Source organism: Leucopleurus acutus (assembly GCF_964270905.1).
Source record: "Leucopleurus acutus genome assembly, chromosome: 15".
NCBI classification, from domain to species: domain Eukaryota; kingdom Metazoa; phylum Chordata; class Mammalia; order Artiodactyla; family Delphinidae; genus Leucopleurus; species Leucopleurus acutus.
In genome coordinates, this window is record NC_139157.1 from 77,423,544 (window position 1) to 77,444,730 (window position 21,187).

Consider the following 21,187-nt stretch of genomic DNA (forward strand, 5'->3'; position numbering starts at 1 on the left):
TTCAGCTGTCTTAGCAACATCAAAGGAAAAGGACTAGTTAAATGCCACCTTTGCTCCTAAACTACCAAGAGCTAAGACACATACAAATTTTATGGCAAGTAATCTAAAACTCTTCTAAAAATGATTAACTGTTATTCTATCCAACAAGAAAACAAATACAACAAATCTAATTAGTTAAGACACCAGATACTCGCCATGCAGTTTCAGCATCTAGTAACAAACCTCTAAGCTTTAAAACTGTTTCACAACTTCTAAGCACTAATAATACATTTTAAAAGGTTGATACCCACTTTAAACCACATATAGAAGTACCAGAGTACACAATTAACAAGTAAATGCGCATAAACAACGAAGAAAGAGTCTCAAGTCTAATTCTGGAGCTCAACCTGGCAGTCTCCAAAGATTTATCTCCAAAGCAAAGCCATTAGCATAACTTTTAAAAAATAGAATTTTTCATGTGTCAAAACGTGATTGACTGAATTGGCCCAAGGAACAGGTTATCTTTTTATCTTTTCAAAAATAAGAGTGCAAAATGTAACCATTAGAAATTGAAACAAAAACAAGCATTTCAGAATAGTTCTTTCAGTACCTTCAAATTCTGACAAAATACAGGACAGTAAAAAAATTAAATATGGCAATTTTGCTTACTGCTATCAGGTTTTAAAAAATTTCCATTTTTTGGTCCATATTCAGTAAATAATAAAATTAAACTTTTCATATCTGAGTTAAGAGCTCTAGGGTATTCCTTAAAAAGAAATAATATAATAATAAATAAAAATGTTAAGACAGTTCAAAGTAACAAATCCATAATCAATACCACTAATGGTGATGTTCCTTAAACTTACATTTTAATGTTTCCCTTAATGAGTGTGTCTAAATATAAATATATACATATTTTTTGGTTGTTGTTAACAATACTCACAATCCGCCCCAAACACATCCATGGACTTTATTAAATCCAAGTAAGTAGCCTAAAATGTTGGTTTCAATGCCAGAAATGGCCAGATTAAAAATAAAGTGATTGCTGATGAAAAACGGTCTTCCTTTTATTCTCAACTATGTTTGTTATATGTGCTTTTTAAATTATTTAACAAGAAAATGACCTTTAAAATATATAATTTCACATCTCAAAGTTAATTCAAAAGAACTGTGTAACATTTCATTTGAAAATAACAGTTTCAGCAGATATATGCAAGATTCCTACATGAGTTGTAAATCTGTCACCAAAACCATCACATTTTAGTATTTTTAAAGGGGAATTCAATATAGGAGATTTTTTCTGCATTATGCAACTGATTAAAGACAGCACTTTTACATGTAAAAATAATTTACACTAAAAAACTCAGGTGCAAAAAGTCTGATACTCTGTTTATCAAAATAACAAGAACAAAATGAGCAATGATAAAATAGCAAAAGTCATTACAAAAAATAGTAAATTCCTATTTAAATTCCTGTGTTCACAGGTTAAAAATGTTTATCAATTAACTATATCACAGATCGTAGATACTTTAAGCTATAATATAGAAAGGTAACATGAGATATTTGAAATTCAAGTTGTACTTACCAAAATAGTTTTAACCTGAGTCTCTGACATCTTCAGAAATGTACTTGACAATAATGTATGATAAAGTATAGTTAATATTTAGTAGTATAATTCAAAGTTATTTTTCTTTGACGTGCTCTAAATACTGCTTCTTCTTAAATGTTTGAGTAAAACTATAAATATTTATTACACTTTTGGGGCCAAGTTCTCTAAACACAAGGGAGTGTCTGAATTAAAAGCTGTTACTTTTTCCTGCTATACAAACATATGAGGATGTCTTTCATGTTCAAAATGCCTTTGATTTAATCTTATTTTCACATTTCAAGTTATTTTAAAACAAATGCAAAGGTCAAAAGATTATCACAGATACACACCCACTGAAGAATTTAATACAATCTCACTAAAGGATATCAACTTAATCATCTCCTCCTATAAATATTTTCTTTTTATTTATTTTGTGTTTAGAAGTTGCAGTTTTAAGTACTATTAACAGAAAATACATAACAACAGCTTCCTAACAAGTGAAAAAAAATAATTATAAATGCTGGAAAAATTGGCCTCATTGACATATTTACAGACTTTTATTTCATACAGACTCCATTGGAAATTATATGACATTTATTATACAAGCATTAACATTTCCAAATCACTGCATAGTGAGCACTTCAGTTCTTTATTGTCTATACCCTTGAAAGTCACTCAGTTGCTGAAGGCAATACTGACAAGCATCAAAAATGGTCAAACTGAGATGCTACTGATATATCGTTCTGCTCCTTTGCCTAAAGATGTTTCTGTCGTGTCCTTATGCTTTTTTTTCTCCTTGCTCCTCTGATCCTCCTGCAACTTCAGAATGATGTTTCGGATTTCTTCTCTTTTTGTTCTCATTCTTGGGGGAGGAAACCAGTTTTCCAAATTCATAGGCAGTTCAAAATTGAGAATTGGATTCTGAAAATAAAAACATTAAATGCACCTTAGAAAACTATAATAAAAAGTATCTTGGTTTCAATCACAAAAGCATTCCAGAGAAGAAATGAAAAAAATCAGTACTTACTCATTATCTATTCCATGCAGGCACTGTGCTGGGCACTGGAGATGTAAGACAAGACAGTTTCTGCCTACAGATCTTATAGTCTAGATCAAGGGTCAGCAAACTACAGCTAGTGGGCCACATTCTGCCTATTGCCTGTTCTTGTAAATAAAGCCTTATTGGAACACACCCACAGTAACTCATCTACATGCTCCCTGTGGATGCTTTCTTTCATGCCGCAATAGCAGAACCGAGTGTAGAGACCGTATGGCCGCAGAGCCTGAAATATTTCCTACCTGACTACCTGGTGCCCTATGAAAGTGATTGCTAACTCCAGTCGAGATAGATAACTCAACAATTAAAACAATGAATATGACAAGTATTAAGGCAGGAGAAGCAGAGAGTCCTATGCGAATACATATCTAAGGGCTTAGCACAATTTCAAGAAGTGATGTTTATGCTAAGACCTGAAGAATGAGTAGGAGTTAGCCAAATAAGGAATGACGGAAGCAACAGGGAAGAGTATTCCAGGTAATGAAATATGTACCAACGCCTGGAGGCAAGAGACAATATGACACAACACGAGAGGCTGAATGACATCCAGGGGGATGGTGTGTAGAATGCTGGAGTGAGAATGGTAGAAATGAGGCTAGAAGCTTGAACAGGAGTTGGATGATGCAGGCCACTGAAGGATTCTGGTCTTTAACTCAAGAATAACAGGAAGCCATTATAAGATTTAAAGCAGAAAAGCAACACAATTAGATTTGGGTTTTGGGAAAACAACTGTGAAAAATACAAGGCAAGAGGCCACGTCAGAGGTTGGTGCAGCAGTTTGGAATAGTGAGGCTAATGAAATGGACTTAGTGGTAGCAGGGGTAAATAACTGAACATAAGTGACACTAAGTGACAGAATTCACAGGGCTTATGGCACCATGGGTGGTGGATGAAGAAGAGGAAGAAGTCAAGATAACTGTAAAGAATATCCAAGAGAGCCCAGAGATAAACCCACACACATATGGTTACCTTATTTTTGATAAAGGAGGCAAAAATATATAATGGAGAAAAGACAGCCTCTTCAATAAGTGGTGCTGGGAAAACTGGACAGCTACATGTAAAAGTATGAGATTAGAACACTCTCTAACACCATACACAAAAATAAACTCAAAATGGATTAAAGACCTAAATGTGGGCTTCCCTGGTGGCGCAGTGGTTGAGAGTCCACCTGCTGATGCAGGGGACACGGGTTCGTGCCCCGATCCAGGAAGATCCCACATGCCGCGGAGCGGCTGGGTCCGTAAGCCATGGCCGCTGAGCCGGCGCGTCCAGAGCCTGTGCTCTGCAACGGGAGAGGCCACGCCACAACAGTGAGAGGCCCGCGTACCGCAACAACAACAACAAAAAAGACCTAAATGTAAGGCCAGGCACTATCAAACTCTTAGAGGAAAACATAGTAAGAACACTCTTTGACATAAATCACAGCAAGATCTTTTTTGACCCACCTCCTAGAGTAATGGAAATAAAAACAAAAATAAACAAATGGGCTTAAAAGCTTTTGCACAGCAAAGGAAACCATAAACAAGACGAAAAGACAACCCTCAGAAGGGGAGAAAATATTTGCAAATGAAGCAACTGACAAAGGATTAATCTCCAAAATTTACAAGCAGCTCAATATCAAAAAAACAAACCCAATCCAAAAATGGGCAGGAGACCTAAATAGACATTTCTCCAAAGAAGATATACAGATTGCCAACAAACACATGAAAGGACACGCTCAACATCACTAATCATCAGAGAAATGCAAATCAAAACTACAATGAGGTATCACCTCACACCAGTTAGAATGGGCATCATCAGAAAATCTACAAACAATAAATGCTGGAGGGCTTCCCTGGTGGTGCAGTGGTTAAGAATCCGCCTGCCAATACAGGGGACACGGGTTCGAACCCTGGTCTGGGAAGATCCCACATGCCGCGGAGCAACTAAGCCTGTGCGCCACAACTACTGAGCCTGCGCTCTAGAGCCCGCGAGCCACAGCTACTGAGCCTACGTGCTACAAACTACTGAAGCCCGCGTGCCTAGAGCCTGTGCTCCACACAAGAGAAGTCACTGCAATGAGAAGCCCGCACACCACAATGAAGAATAGCCCCTGCTCGCTGCAACCAGGGAAAGTCCGTACGCAGCAACGAAGACCCAATGCAGCCAAAAATAAATAAATTAAATAAATAAATTAAAAAAAAATGCTGGAGAGGGTGTGGAGAATAGGGAACCCTCTTGCACTGTTGGTGGTAATGTAAATTGATACAGCCACTATGGAGAAGAGTACGGAGGTTCCTTAAAAAACTAAAAATAGAACTGCCATATGACCCAGCAATCCCACTGCTGGGCATATACCCTGAGAAAACTATGATTCAAAAAGTCATGTACCACAATGTTCACTGTAGCTCTATTTACAATAGCCAGGACATGGAAGCAATCTAAGTGTCCATCGACAGATGAATGGATAAAGAAGATGTGGCACATATATACAATGGAATATTACTCAGCCATAAAAAGAAATGAAATTGAGTTATTTGTAGTGAGGTGGATGGACCTAGCGTCTGTCATACAGAGTGAAGTAAGTTAGAAAGAGAAAAAAAAATACTGTATGTTAACACATATATATGGAATCTAAAAAAAAAAGGTTCTGCAGAACCTAGGGGCAAGGACAGGAATAAAGACGCAGATGCAGAGAATGGACTTGAGGACACAAGGAGGGGGAAGGGTAAGCTGGGACGAAGTGAGAGAGTGGCATGGACATATATACACTACCAAACGTAAAACAGATAGCTAGTGGGAAGCAGCCGCATAGCACAGGGAGATCAGCTCAGTGCTTTGTGACCACTTAGAGGGGTGGGATAGGGAGGGTGGGAGGGAAATGCAAGAGGGAGGAGATATGGGGATATATGTATATGTATAGCTGATTCACCTTGTTATTAAGCAGAAACTAACACAACAATGTAAAGCAATTATACTCCAATAAAGATGTTAAAAAAAAAAAGAATATCCAAGGGAGGTGTGCATGGTATTGTACCTCTGAAGTCAAAGGAAGAACGTGTTATGTGGAAGGAATATAACAGTGGCAAATGGTGCTGCGAGGTCAGGAACAATTTCAATATAAGGGTGAGGGTCAAGCCGGATTATAGAGATTTGAGAAGCAAATAGGATTCGTGGAAATGAAGACAATGAATATAAACACTTGTCCAGAAATATATCTGTGAAGGGGAGAAAAGAAGGTAAAAGATATAGCCCGAATCATGGGAGAGATTTCTTAAGGCAGAAAGAGCCAGTGGAGAGGAACTGATTAGTGATGAGTAATGAGGTCAACAAGCCTTGGATTTGATGGAGTACGGTCATTTTTATTTTATGCCTTAAAAATTCTCCAATTTAAGAGTCTTTGCTCTTTGGAATAATTTTTGAAACAACAGTTTTCAATCTCTTCAAAATATTTGCTTACTGTGTTTTTTACACTAACATGAGATCAAACACACCATTTTATTATTTATTAAATCAGATCCAACAAACTGAAACCCACCTCAAAAAAGCTCTCTACATACTGCAATACGTATACACCACAATCACTGAAGTTGTTTTGCTGGGGTACTTTTGGATTAGAGCCTTTCATAACATCTTTGGAAAAACTTCTTTTGCATCCTTTTTTAACTTCCCACTCCACTTCTAAATACCTGCAATGATGTGTATATAGTAAGAATATATACATACATATAAATATACATAGTTCCTCATTCCCACCAGAATACAAAGTACAGGTAGAGTTTTGAACTTACTCTCTTAGAATTTTTACAACGTTTGACCGAGAAGGCCCTCTGAGTGAGTCCATCAGTAGGATACAAGGTCTATACGGTAGAAATGACCAAATATTAATACTTTATAATGTTTAAAAGGCATAAAAAGATGTACATTAACAATAAAATTTCAAACCTTAAAAATTCACTTTGTATGACTCAGTAAAACTTGCTGGGGGGGGCGGATAACACCCTAATAATACTTAACTATCCATGGTTATATTAAATACTGAATTAAAGAGTAATAATTTAATCATATCTAAGTTATGAATATAGTTCACCAAAGTTCCTAAAAACCACTTAAAAATTTAGTAGAAAGTCAAAACAATTCTGAAAATTTGAACATCTGCATATTCCAAATTACCAAAAGTGAGACCATGCAAAAGTAGAAGAAAAATAATCCCATTTTTAACTAAAATCTATTTTAGATAAAAAAAGCAGGTAATCTTCACATAAAAGAATTAGTTTAGAATCCAGTGTTTTGGGCGAGGTTCCACTTCAGAACACTCAGTATAAATAATACTCAACTTTTAAAATTTTGTTGTTAAACCCAAGTAAGTGAGGAAGTCTAATGTAGTGCAAAAAGTCCTGAAATGATTAAAGATCTAGGTTCTTCCTGGCTAACATTTTATGGGATTTGGAAAAAATCTCTCAACTGCTCTAGGTCTCTATGTTTTCCTTTATAAATGAAGTTTGCTTTTCAAATGCTATTAATGGAGTTTCAGACAAGATTTCCTACAAAAAGTCAAAAGAGATGAAGTCTAGAAATAGGTACTACTTCATCGCCTAAGAAGTCTGCAGACCCTGGCAAGATCTCAGAACATGTACTTCTGAGAACCAAAATAGACTCACTCTCAATTTGGGGTTTCCATCTGTTTCTTTTTTTGTTTTTTTTTTGCTGCACCACGGCTTGCGGGATCTTAGTTCCCCAACCAGGGATTGAACCCACGCCCTCAGCAGTGAGAGCACAGAATCCTAACCACTGGACTGCCAGGGAATTCCCTGGGTTTCCCACCTGGAACATGTCCCTTAGGACTGCCTTAAGTCACTCCACAGCCTTCACACAGTAGCTATGGAACCAGTGTAAACTCCAATTCCCATGTTACTGATGTGAATTTGAATGACATTCTTTGTCCTTTCCTGCTCCAAATCACTATATATCCAAAAGGAGTAGTGGTTTTCTATGCACATGCACAGACATGGAAAATGGGCAAATGGAGAACTGAAATAATTTCCATTCTCCTCAACTCAAACCTTGGACATTGGGCAAGACCTAGTTTTCCTCACTGACTCTGAAAGCTTCTGTGATTTTTGCTTAAATACCTGTTTTAATTAAAACAGTATGGTTAATGTTTTATTCTAACAGGGTACGTGAATAAAAATTATCATTTAGGGTCTTCCCTGGTGGCGCGGTGGTTTAAGAATCTGCCTGCCAATGCAGGGGACATGGGTTTAAGCCCTGGTCTGGGAAGATCCCACATGCCACGGGGCAACTAAGCCCGTGCGCCACAACTACTGAGCCCACACGTCTAGAGCCTGTGCTCCGCAACAAGAGAAGCCACTGCAATGAGAAGCCTGCGAACCGCAACGAAGAGCAGCCCCCGCTCTCCGCAACTAAAGAAAGCACACGCACAGCAATGAAGACCCAATGCAGCCAAAAATAAGTAAAATTAAAAAAAAAAAAAGAGTAACAGTTAAAAAAAAAACTATCATGTAGTTTGCAAGATGTACGGTTAATGCTTACTGTTTACAGATAGTAGGCTTTAAATGCCACTGTCCTATTTCAGAATTGCAGTTGTCATCGGCAAGGAATCCATCATCACTGCTGTCATCCTGTAAAAGAGAGCCTACTGTTAGTATTGAAAATATACAATCTAAATGACTAATAATGTAACAAAATAGCACTATTGAGGATAAAAATCCTTGTAGCAAATATGTAAAAAAATATTTTTCTGTTTAGGTGATCAGACATTAGAAAATGTGTTACGTCACTCGATTCCAATGATGTAACACTACAACACAGGCATCTTAATGAAAGAAACCATCAATCAGAGGTCTAAGAAAACTTGTTACATCTATTTACTCAATCTAAATTTTTAAAGACGAAGTATACCATGACTGATTCTTCTCTAGTCAAACATTATGGCTCTGATTTTAGGTATTTTTACAAAAATTTAATTTGTTGGCTAAAACAACTGTTTTCACAATAGGACATGAATGACTGATATTTATCATCTTTTCACACAAAAATTTTTTTCATATCAGAAACATTTAAAGGGTTTTTGGAAACACTGTTTTACTTGACAAAACCCTTTACCCACTTCACGTGAGAGAAGACAGCTTTATGATAGTGTGTCTTATTCTACTTATTACCTTGAATGTAAAACAAACAAAGCTTTTTTTGTCCTGTGGGAAAGCTTCTGGCAACCTTTTGAATGAAACAGTCAACAGTAGGAATGATAACAGTAGTAATATACAGTTAGATTAACTAGTTCACGTAACTGCTATGACCAAAAAGGAGCATATGAAGTGCTCATTATAAACCTTGAATGTAATCCAGATATGTGTCTGTGTATATTAGAAAGAAAAACTGTATCTCATAGCCACGCACTGTAGACCAAGGGACATCACAAAAATGTTTTTTGTTCACAAGAGGATTGAGCAAAAAGGAAAAATGGTGCACTACAAAGTTATCTTTACTACTAGATAAACTCAAAGTTTGTCTTAACAACTAAGGAAGAGGCAGAAAAAGGAAATGGAATAAGCTTTTCTCTCAGTAGAAAATGCCTGTTTAACTGAAGTTATAAAATATTTTCAAAAATATACTTTATTCTTGGTGTTAATAAAGCTTATTAGGGCAAACAAGACTCTAAGGAAATATGTTAATTTTAACTAAATATGATCTGCTCCTGCCATGATGCATATACAGCAGATTAGATGAAAGAAAAAATCATTAGACAGGTGGTAAAAATAGTGTAATTCTGCTGTGTTCGTGCACCACACACCACATAATCGAAAATGTGAACACTTGCCTCCTGAGTGTTAAGTAAGACCGAAGGTTAAGCACGGCGCACAAATGCTTTAAAAGAGCAACGGAAAGGGGTGCGGTAGGGGTGGTGGGCGGTCGCTGGGTCGCGGCGGGAGGATCCATTTCACATGGAAACTTTCCACGGTGGGTGATATTAGTTTAGTCCTCAATGGCAAACTAAACAAACAAACAAAAACCCCAAAACAAAAAATGAAACAACGTTCATACATCTATCCCGGCAACTTCTGAACTGAAAACCAAATTTGTGTTGTGAGATGAGATCCAAGTACAGAAGGCATGAGTTAACCGTTTGAAGTAATCGCCTATAAAAATGTAAAGAAAAATTTTTTTTTTTTTTTCCTGTACGCGGGCCTCTCACTGTTGTGGCCTCTCCCGTTGTGGAGCACAGGCTCCGGACGCGCAGGTTCAGCAGCCATGGCTCACGGGCCCAGCCGCTCCGCGGCATGTGGGATCTTCCCAGACCAGGGCACGAACCTGCGTCCCCTGCATCGGTAGGCAGACTCTCAACCACTGCGCCACCAGGGAAGCCCAGAGAAACTTTTAATTATATAAAATACTAGAACTTTTTGCCAAGCATTAGGTTTCACCTGGTTATCCTGATCTTCTGAGAAGTCGATGAGTTCATCTTCGAGCATTTTACTACCTTCAGCTGATTCATCGCTGTAGTTTAGTCTGATTTTGCTTAAGCCATCTGTATCAATAAGAAACATAACATAATTTTTAAAAAGAACACACACATAACTTATAGTACATGATGTTAAAATTAATGCTAGTAATTAATTGCATAGTAATTACGAATACAAAATCTGTCTTAGCATGTAAATATCACAAGTATAAAATAAGTTACTTTTAAGTAAAAAACCTGGATTATGTCATCTACAGAGTTGTTTCTACTACTCAGACCCTAAAATTTATTAAACTTTAAACACTAGGTATCAATTATGTTATTAAATATTTATGTATATTTAAATACATGTATATATATATATATAAAGATTTTGTGCTAGGTATGCTAGGTATCTTTAATAACAGAAGCTACAATAGTTTGAAAACAACTCAATTGTTCAATAACAGGAATGGTTAGCAAACGTAGAACATAAAATGAAATACTGTGTACACTAGAGAAATTAAAATTGTGAAAATATGGAAAATTATACAAGTTAAAAAAACATGATTAAAACAAAGTAAAACAGGCTTGCTTTTGCACAAATAATTTAAAAAAATACAAAAATGAAAATAATTATGCTAGGATAGTAGTTATGGATGAGTTCCTCAACTCTGTATATTTTTCCTTCATGTTTGGTTATATTCATAGACTTTTCAACAAAATAAAATGACACAAGCCAACGTAGGTGCTGGGCAGTATGAAAATAAATGACTCATAGGTAGAAATATTTGAAATGAATTCTTTTAAAGGTCTGTTTCAAGAATCTAAATCCTTAAAAATCAATGATTTTCTTAAAGAGACAGAAGATTTACCAGAAAATAATGAAAACTGAGCAGGAACTTTGATGCCAAATATACAAATATTGTTTATTATAGAGCATACCATTTCCAAGTTTTTAAAAGCATGACTTCAAGGTATTTTAAACAGGATTTAACTTATTTTGGTACAAGTTATTAAAAGGGCAAAAGAATACTAATATAAGCAAGATAGGATGGGAAAACAGCAAGATAAAAGTGCTCCTGGAAAAATACATTTAACATATATAAAAGTCCAAACGTTGTGATCGAAAACATACTATTTGAAATAATAAGGCATGCAAAGAATAACCTTTACAATTTATCTTTCAAAAGTCTGTATTTTTATGCTTTCTTGAAGCAAAAACACCTATATTTAAATAAAACTTGTCCAAATCCTCAGGCAGTTAAGAGCTAGTCACTACAATCAAGTTATTTTTGCAGCGAAGTATTCCTGTCTATACCTATCTATTACACAGAAATTGTGTCATATAAACATGAACCTTATACAAATGAAATACGTGTGCACTGCAAAAAAGGAGAAAAGTAATTTAAATAGTGTAGTCAATTTCTTCAACTATTTCGTTCAGTAAACAAATGCCCTAGTATAAATTGAGAGACAATGACTCAATCAGCTGTTCTCCCAATCAGTCCCATTTCCTGAGCTTTTCTCACATAGTGAGATCACCTGAAGATGCCAAACCAAGCGTGATTCTAGAGTTTAAAAATACGCATTTTTCATGTACCATACAGAGCAAGACAACTACTTCAAATGGTGCCCAACTGAAAAAACACCAAATCAAAGTAGTGATAACAGACATTATTCTCCTACAGTTGACCTTAAAAACCTAATCCCCGTGGCAAGATACAACTCCACTTATTTACTGCAGCATGTCAACCGGCATCAGTCAACACTCTGTACATGTTCAACGGTTAAAATTATGTTAAATGTTTTACTTAAGTCCTGTCAACGATACTCCCAGACCAAAGAGAAGCACATCACTAAGATACTAATCATAATCACAAAAATTTTTACAAGCTCTCCTTATCCTCATTTCTGATACGTCATCATTTTATCTAGGATAGATGGCTTAGCCATCCTCTCCAAGGCAGTAAAGGCTCCTCTAGAGAGCACTCTAATTCAATGTACTTTTGGGTGAGTGATGCCTTGGAAGCATCTGATGAAAGATATGAGAGCTCGTTCCTGAAAAATACAGACCCATTCTAGAGAACCATTTTTCAAACTGTGGGACACTATGGTCATTGGATTAAGATAAGCATTGAAAAAGAATAGAAAAATGCCAGTGGATCACACACAATAAAGGTAAATTAATTTCCTTTAAGGAAGATATAGTCGATAAAGTTACACACATACTAAAAACAAAACAAAACAAATGCACAAACTATAATTTTTAATAGAAGAATAAACAGATATTATAAAAGGGCAAACTACATACAACAGATATTCTTTACTTTGGTCTCCATTAGGATTTATGGGTATATTTACTCAAATTTAACAGGTTATTTCTCAACTAGAACATTAACTTGTAGAGAGAGCCACCAGGAATTTCTGGGGTTTGTGTATATGAAGGAAGTCCTAAGGCTTTGTTTGTCCCATTGCTCTAAGACATGCACTTTAATTCATTTTTTAAACTTGAATTCACATTAAACTGTATGAAATTATTGATCAAAAAGGAACTTAAAAAATGTTCTGTGGAGATATAATTCACATACAATTCACCCATTTAAAGTGTACATGTAAGTAGTTTTTGGTATATTTACAAATACTACGTGCAACCATCCCTGGAGTCAACTTTAAAACATTTTCAAAATGTTTTAAATCTCAAAAAACCCCACAAAAAACAAACAAACAAACAAAAACTCTGTACACTTCAGCTATCACTCCCTTCTCCCCATACTCCTGTCCCATACCCGCAACCAGCCCTAAGCAGCCATTAACCCACTCTACAGATTTTCCTGGGAGATTTCATACAAATGGAATCACATAATATGAGGTCTTCTATGACTACTTAGCATGCTTTCAAGTTTCATCTATGTAGCATGTATCACTCCTTCATTTCTTTTTATGGTCTAATAATATTCCATTGGATGGATGTATCATGTTTTGATTATCCATTTGTCAGCAGATGAATATCTGGATTGTGTCTACCATTTGGCTATTATGAATAATGCTGCTATAAATGTTCATGCCCAAGTTTTTGTGCGGACATGTTTTTATTTCTCTTGGGTAATTATCTAGGCGTGGAACTGCTGGATCACATGATAACTCTATGTTTAACGTTTTGAGGAACTGTCAAAACTGTCTCCCAAAGCAAGCTGTACCATTTTACATTCCCACTAATGATATATGAAGGCCTCAATTTCCGCACATCCTCACCAACACCTGTTAGTATCTGACTTTCTGATTCTAGCCATGCTGTCACGGCTATGAAGAGGCATCTCTTTGTGGTTTTGACTTACATTTCCTTCATGACTAATGATGTCCAGCATCTTCTCATGTACTAACTGGCAGGATTTTGTTGTTTTCTTTTTTTATTTTTAATGGGGTATAATTGATTTACAATGTTGTGTTAGTTTCAGGTTTACAGCAAAGTGAATCTGTTATATAAATACATATATCCACTCTTTATTAGATTCTTTTCCCATATAGGCCATAACAGAGTATTGTGTAGAGTTCCCTGTGCTGTACAGTAGGTCCTTATTAGTTACCTATTTTATATATAGTAGTGTGTATGTGTCCCAAATAAATCCCAATTTATCCCACCTCCAGGACTTTGTTTTAAAGGCAATGAGAAACAGTGCACACTGCCTTGAAGGCTTAATCTTCAGAGTGCCCATCTACACAATGCTTTCTGTTTAGCAAAATGGTAATTAATCTCTAACGTGGCTATTCACTGCCTTTTTTTTTTCTATTCAAGTATTAAAATACTAAAACTGAAAAAATTAGTCAGAACTTGGTGATTACGTACTTCGCTTAATCTTCATTCCATTTCCTGCCTGCTGAAACAGACTTGAAAGTCAGCTAGAAAAGGAAGCGCAGTTGACCCTTGAACAACACAGGTTTGAACTGCACTGGCCCACCCACACGTGGATTTCTTTTCAATAAATACGTAGTACAGTACTACACAATCTGAGGTTGGTTGAATCCAGGGATGCGAATCTGTGGATGTGAAACTGTGGTATGACACGAATGGCTGACTATAAAGTTAGAGGTGGATTTTTGATTGTCAGAGGGTCAGCAACCCTAAACCCCATGTTGTTCAAGCGTCAACTGTATTTATCTGCTTGGCTTTTGATATACTTTTTTGCTTTATCTGCTAAATTTCCCCCTTCTGCCTTTTATCTTATACCCCCTAAAGGGCACAAAGACCAACACATATGGCTAATGTCAGCTTTATGCAGCTGAGTATGTCAGACAAAAAATATTTTTGTAAGAGCGTAGCCAACACCTTTCTGACTTCCTAAAATAATACAGGCTGGTAGAAGTACAGAGTATGTTGAGCATTCACAACTTTTTCTTGAACTTTTGAGTTCAACTTTTCAAAGTTGGGACTCAACTTTCTTACTGAGTTCACATAATTTCTTCTATGCCTCATACTGAGTTTTTTCCTCCCAAGAAAATGTGTTAGATATACTCATAGTTTAATAAGTTTGCTATCCTATATACATAGCATATTATGGGTTTATGAAGTAGACTTTGGGGTTGAAGTGGAAATTATGCAGTTGACTTGATATATAATTTAAGTATTTGAAGAGAAACCTTAGATTTCTATAACAAGTGCTAGAAATATGGACCTGATTCAAGGAATAAAACAATTTATTAGAAGTGAAGGGAAATAAAAAAGCAGAGGTTGGACCAGTGCCCTTTCTCCCACTGAAAATCATACAGGAGAGAGAGTGAGGAACAGAAACTAGCTTTTAATTTGAATGTCAACAGCTATTTGGAGGAGAAAGCTTTAATTTCTGCCTCTTGCCCCTTGATCTCAATTGCCCATCTGTAAACTGAGAAGATTGAACTAATTTGCCTTAACAGATCTAAAACTGTGCAACTACTGTTTATGCTGAATAATTTCCTACAAAATAAATATAAGTCCAAGTTCCTATAAATGGAAAATGCAGGCCTTGTACTATAATTTTAAAACTTCATTCTCTGTAAGGGTGAGGGGAGGAGACTCACTATAAAGGGGGCACAAGGGAATTTTTCTGAGTAACGGAAAGGTTCTAAATCTTGATTGTTGTAGTGACTACATGACTATACATTTATCAAAGCTCACTGAGCTATACTTATGAGTGAACGTTACTGTAAGTAAATTATACCTCAATAAACCTGACTTAAAAAAAAAGTGTGCCCTGAAATCTTAATCCTATTTCTAAAAATTCCAACTTATTCTAATTCTTTGATTTTTTAAAACATTTAGAAACATACCTGTATGGTGCATAGAACTTAAATATTCATTCTGTAGGTCACTCTCACTTTTAGTCCTATCAACAACTTTCTGGCATGCAGATTCTCCTTTATTCGATTCTTCATTTTCACTTGCAGTATGATTTATTTTTTTCAGACTACACTTCACACTGCTAAGGTTTCTCCGATAACGAGGGTCACTTTCTTCCTGTTCATTATTTGAATCAATTACAGCTACGCAATGCTTTCTGTTTAGCATCTTCTTAATTACAGGCTTGGCAGCAGAGTTTTGAGAATAACTGTCCATTTCACTGGCTGAAGCTGAAGAAATACAACTGTCCTCTACAGTTGAACATTTTTGCGTGACTGTATTTTCATGGTAATGAGGATTAGGTTCATACTTTGGTTTTTCCAAACCAGGGAAACAAACAACAGCCAAAAACCAGTGTGCACTGTAAAAAACAAATGAAACTACTGAATATATTATTAGAAAAATTTATTATATTTGGCAATAAATATTAAATCTTTTTTCTAAAGGTTTTATAAACAAATTTATTAAGAATGCCCAATTTTTTCAATTCTCAAATTAATCCACTTGTTTATAGGATCATTGATTCATTAACAGAATACAATGTCTATTCAAAAATAACATAATTTTTGTAATAACATAATTTTTGTCAGAATTACATAGCCTGCGTTCACTTTTGCAAACAATCCTTTGAACATTTTCTTGCTTTTGGAATGAAAACTTCATTGTTTTCCAGGCAATTTAACAAAATGTAAATTACATCACTGCAATTCATCATTCCCATTTACCTTTCCTTTGCCCTATTTATGCCAAGGACAAATACTATCTAGCCTCAAGATTAAAATGTCTTCAGAAGTCTAATTAGACTTTACAATTTTGAACATTTTCTAAATATTGTAAGTAATAGCTTTTAAAAAATTTTATGTCTGTGTCTTTCTTATTAATGAGGTAGGAACTTCTTAATATTGAAAACATTAAATAATTCTTGTCTCATGCTATACTAAAATAAAATACACTAAATTGAGATAATACATCTAATCTAATCATCATCACAGAATTCCAAGTATTAGTAGAATTCCAGCTATCAAGTGGGTACTCATGATAGAGCTGAATTCAGGTAATACAGGTTCCAGCAGTAGGATATAAGCCATGAGTAAGATGCTGTACAGCTAAAAGTGGGTAATATTCATTAATCTAATTAATTTTATTAAGGGCTTACAATTAGCTAGGCACAGTGTTATATGCTGAGATACAATGAACAGGCTATAGATGTCAGATAATTTATTAGCTGAGCTCAATATATGTCACAGAGTAGGGTGTTCAGTAGATATTTGCTGAATGAAAAATGAATGTTGACATAGATAAAAGTTATTCTATATTCTGTTTCTGTAAAATATTAAATTCCCCCAAGGTACTACTAAGCAACAGCACTGTCTGTCTCTTCATCAGACAGTATGAGTAGAAAAGGTCACAGATGCTGGATTCATTCTCAGTATTGAAAAGGTCAGATAGAGGAATGCCTCTCTCCTCTTCTTAATTATTAATCTTCAGGATCCCAAGGACTTAGGTCAGGTGAGGCTAGGAGAAGAGCAGCACACCATCTTTCTCACTTCATCAGTTCTAAGACACAGCTGATTGTAAGTCACATCTCAACTTCATAAAGGTTATAATGTGAAAATATGTGTTTTGAAAATTGATTAAATATGGTATAATACAGTGACTCTCAACCTATAGCTGAAACCTACATCTATCACAGTTTTAAACATTTTTCAGCTATGACAATATGGATAAGCCATAGTTTTTCTGTTACCTCGCCTAAAAACTTGGAAAAAAATCTTCCTTCACCTAGCTGAAAAGAGAAAGCTGAATCAGATACATCTGAGGTCACTTTCAACCTCTAAGAGCCAGGGTTTTGCTTTTATGATCCCTTTTAATATCAGCTACCTTGACCTTAAGCCATCAGTGGGAGAAGAGGCTAAAACAGGTAATTTCACTTATCTTAAGATGAATTAGATCCAAACATCTAATTTCTGCTCCTTGTCAATTGCTACAATTTTGAACAAACAGCTTATAAACTTTTAGCTTAAAGAAATTACCGCCACAAGGAAAATTAAAAATAAAATAGATGACAAATATATAGCAGCCTAACTAATCTAATTAGCTTTATCGCTTAAAAAAAAACCCCCATGATCTGGAAGCTATTCTTTCACCTACAAACAGCACAGTTCTCTTGGTGAACACTTTACTAATTCTGTACCTTTGTTCATCCTCTACTTTTCACCAAGACGACTAAAAGCACTGAACGTAGCTTCTATCCACATCAGATGCTGTGACTAAGAGGGATATACCTCTATTGCTAAATTGTGTGTACCTAAAATTATACTTTTATTTTAAATTTTTATAATTAATTTCTGACAAATGGCTTCCTATGTATATCTTCCCTTTGGCCTAGTGGGCAGCTCACTTGCTACTTTATATGACAAATTAATGTCAAAAAACTTTACTTTGAGGAAAATGAAGAAATTAAAGATTAGTTTTAAACTTAGTTTTAAATTTTTTTATGATACTATGTTTGACTCAAATATATATCTTTGAAGAAGGTGGGCTTTACAGCTATAACCAATGTTTTAACCTAGCCTACCTATCTTTGGCCGGGCTAATTAGAGGGCACAGGTTTTATGATTAAAGCATGATTATAAATAAATAGGATTTGATTATACTATAGAGTGAATTTGTTTTTTATAGTGGGGAAAAAAGAGCACATTCAGAAAATAGCTTGGCACAAACAGGCTTATTAGAAATAAACAATCTTACAGAATACCAACCTCAGATAAAGTTACTCTGCAACCATGATAAAATGAGACAAAGTAAGGCCATTTCATAATTTGTCTCAGCAGAGACAAATATAAGATCACAATGCAACCCCTCAAAATACCAAATATACTTTTTTTTGCTAAATGAGCGAATGCAACTTCTTTATCCAAACAAACCACTGCTTCCTTAGACCTTCCACCAAACCAAAGCCCAAATTCTTTTACTGCCTCTTTCAAACACACTTTTACTGAGAGGATCCATAGTCGCCCATGTTGTGTGTTCTCCCTTGAGGCAAGTACTAAACCCAAGTTGTCCAACTACAGGGGTATTCCTGGAGGTCTTTGGCTGGAGGACACAGGAAAATTAAAAAATGAAATACAAAAACTCTCAAGTTTAAGTTGTATAATAAGACTATCCTATACATCTATGCCTCTCTAGTCACTGGGGGAGAATAGACTATCCTATACATCTATGCCTCTCTAGTCACTGGGGGAGAAAAACACAAAATGTTTACCACCCCCATTTACTTAGAAAATAGCTTTAAGTGGTAAACATGGTTCTCAGTGAGCAAATGACATAAATCCAGCCACCTTTTCTTCTTTTCGATTAAGAGCCAAAGTGTATCTTAAACTAAAGATTCAAATTATTCTATGTGACCTAATCACCATTCTGTACATAGCAGTCTTTTCTATATAGGATGTCTGCTAGACCACAAGCACCATTTTTAAAAGATGACATTATTCTACACTGATGAATAAAATGAAATTAGAAAGATCTCTTATCTAGTGTCTGTAAAATTCAGTATCTTATATGATTCACTGGAAAAGTATATTAATTTCCATAAAGTAAAGAATATAAGTGTCAATATATACAACAAATTTCAGAAAGAAGTTAAAAAATGGATGAATTATTCACCTCAAAAACACATCTGCTAAAAACTGCCATCATATTAACATAAAGGAAATTGTTACTCACGCTTCATTAAGGGGTACAAAAATAAAATCCTTTTCAAAAATATCTACATGCCGGGTCCATGTTTTTACTCTTCCATGTCGCTTCTGCTGTATTCTGTAAGACAAGAGAGAAACTATCAAGCTTTTGAAGTGTTTCTAGTGTTTCTGCCTCTATGCAGCAATTTATACACTACGAAGATTGAGATGTTAATAGATCAGTTGTATGATTTAACAAGTTGTGAGAAGAAAGCAGAACATCTGAGATGGAGCTGGGAAGATGGGAAACTGTCCGTCCCTGAATCTGGAAGAAAGAGATTATTTAATTCATCCTACTACTTACTAGGGTGGATCAGAGCTACTATTTTTATTGTTGCAGAACTGGTTTTAGCAATGATATCGAGAAGCATATCAGACCATGACGTATAAGAACTGAGGAGAAGAGAGCAGGAAAAGTGAGCACTATCTTACAGCTGGTGAAACAGGACAGAACCAGCACTGGTCAAAACCAACCACTACCATCAACTCTAAGAAGCAAAATCAGGGATCACTGGAATAGTAGAAATATTATTAATATTATGCACAGCAGCCATCAATTCAAGACATTTAACAGTACTTATGACAAAAAATGTTCCAACTCTTTGTGTGTATCTTGTGACCAATTGCCAGCAAGTATTAGAGCTGGATGCAGTCACTATATGGAGAGGCATTATAAATAACTCAGGCCTCATATGTAGAATGTTGTTTCCTTAACTTGTCTGAGAAGAATTATCCAAAGAACTTATTAAAATTACAGATTCACAGGTTCCTCTGTTAGCTATTATGGATGGAACATCTAGGGTAAAACAGAGCAATCGGTATTTAATAAGTATTCAAGTAATTTTTCTTTTTTAAACTATCAGATATATTTGGGAAATACTGATGTAGATATCAGACCTAAAACCTTTATGAATTCCAGGTATTCTTGGAGTTTTAGAACATTATAAATTATATTAATTTTGCTAATTGAGAATGGAAGTAAAAAATGTTGCTTTAATACAAATAAGCGATTTTTTCTAAGTTAAACTTAAGTGACTTACTACATCTGTTAAATATTTTCAAAAAGCTTGACTTACGACAGATTAGTTGTTTCATGAAGATTTCTCCTCTCTCTCTGATTAAGGCGTTTATAGAAGAAAGAACTGAATACATGAATTCGGTCAGCTTCTTCTTTCTTCAATTTTTCAAGCACCAAATACCTGTTTTATAAAAAGTAATTCCAAATAGAATGAATTTAACAGTGTATACTAAAAACGGTGATCAAATATCTATTTAGCCACCATCAATCTCTATTCCTTTAAACTGAAAAACTCATAAACAAAATTTATTTCATATTCTAGACAATGATTACTATCAGATTATATGTAGGTAATAAGTGGCGTTTGAGAGTAAAACTAGGATTTGAAAGATCTAATCTTCTAAAACAAGGGCACATTTATGAACATTCATAGAAACATTATTTATCATACCCTAAAACTAGAAATGACAGAAATGCTCATCACCGATGAATGGAAAATGTGATATATCCATACAATGGAATATTATTTGGCAATAAAAAGAAATGAAGGACTTCCCTGGTGGCGCAGTGGTTAAGAATCCGCCTGCCAATGCAGGGGACACGGGTTTGAGCCCTGGTCTGGGAAGATCCCACACGCCACGGAGCAACTAAGCCCACGTGCCACAACTACTGAGCCTTTGCTTTAGAGCCTGCAAGCCACAGCTACTGAGCCCGCGTGCCACAATTACTGAGCCCACATGCCGCAACTACTGAAGCCCGTGCACCTAGAGCTTGTGCTCTGCAACAAGAGAAGCCACTGCAATGAGAAGCCCGTGCACCGCGAGGAGTGGCCCCCGTTCGCCGCAACTAGAGAAAGCCCACGTGCAGCAACGAAGACCCAATGCAGCAAAAAATATATTAAAAAAAATGAAGTTCTGATACATGCTGTAACATAGAAGAACCGTGAAAACGTTATGCTAAGTGAAAGAAGCTAGTCACAAAAGTCCACAT

At 35.6% G+C, this 21,187-nt stretch overlaps 1 protein-coding gene across 5 annotated transcripts in view; it reads right to left on the reverse strand.

Annotated features, from left to right (window-relative positions):
- Window positions 1–846: 846 nt before the first annotated feature.
- Window positions 847–21,187, reverse strand: part of SENP6 (SUMO specific peptidase 6) — a 102,719-nt gene continuing 82,378 nt past the window's right edge. For 3 of the 5 annotated variants that reach the window (XM_082855312.1, XM_082855311.1, XM_082855310.1), the window contains 8 exons: window positions 20,256–20,378; window positions 19,166–19,258; window positions 15,370–15,800; window positions 10,049–10,152; window positions 8,157–8,245; window positions 6,395–6,463; window positions 6,142–6,292; window positions 848–2,488 (listed from right to left, as the gene is read on the reverse strand). In XM_082855312.1, the coding sequence (XP_082711438.1) occupies window positions 2,282–2,488; window positions 6,142–6,292; window positions 6,395–6,463; window positions 8,157–8,245; window positions 10,049–10,152; window positions 15,370–15,800; window positions 19,166–19,258; window positions 20,256–20,378 (1,267 nt within the window). In that variant the 3' untranslated portion in view covers window positions 848–2,281. Of the gene's footprint in view, window positions 2,489–6,141; window positions 6,293–6,394; window positions 6,464–8,156; window positions 8,246–10,048; window positions 10,153–15,369; window positions 15,801–19,165; window positions 19,259–20,255; window positions 20,379–21,187 lie in introns of all 5 variants that reach the window. The other 2 variants (XM_082855313.1, XM_082855309.1) reach the window with 1 other exon arrangement.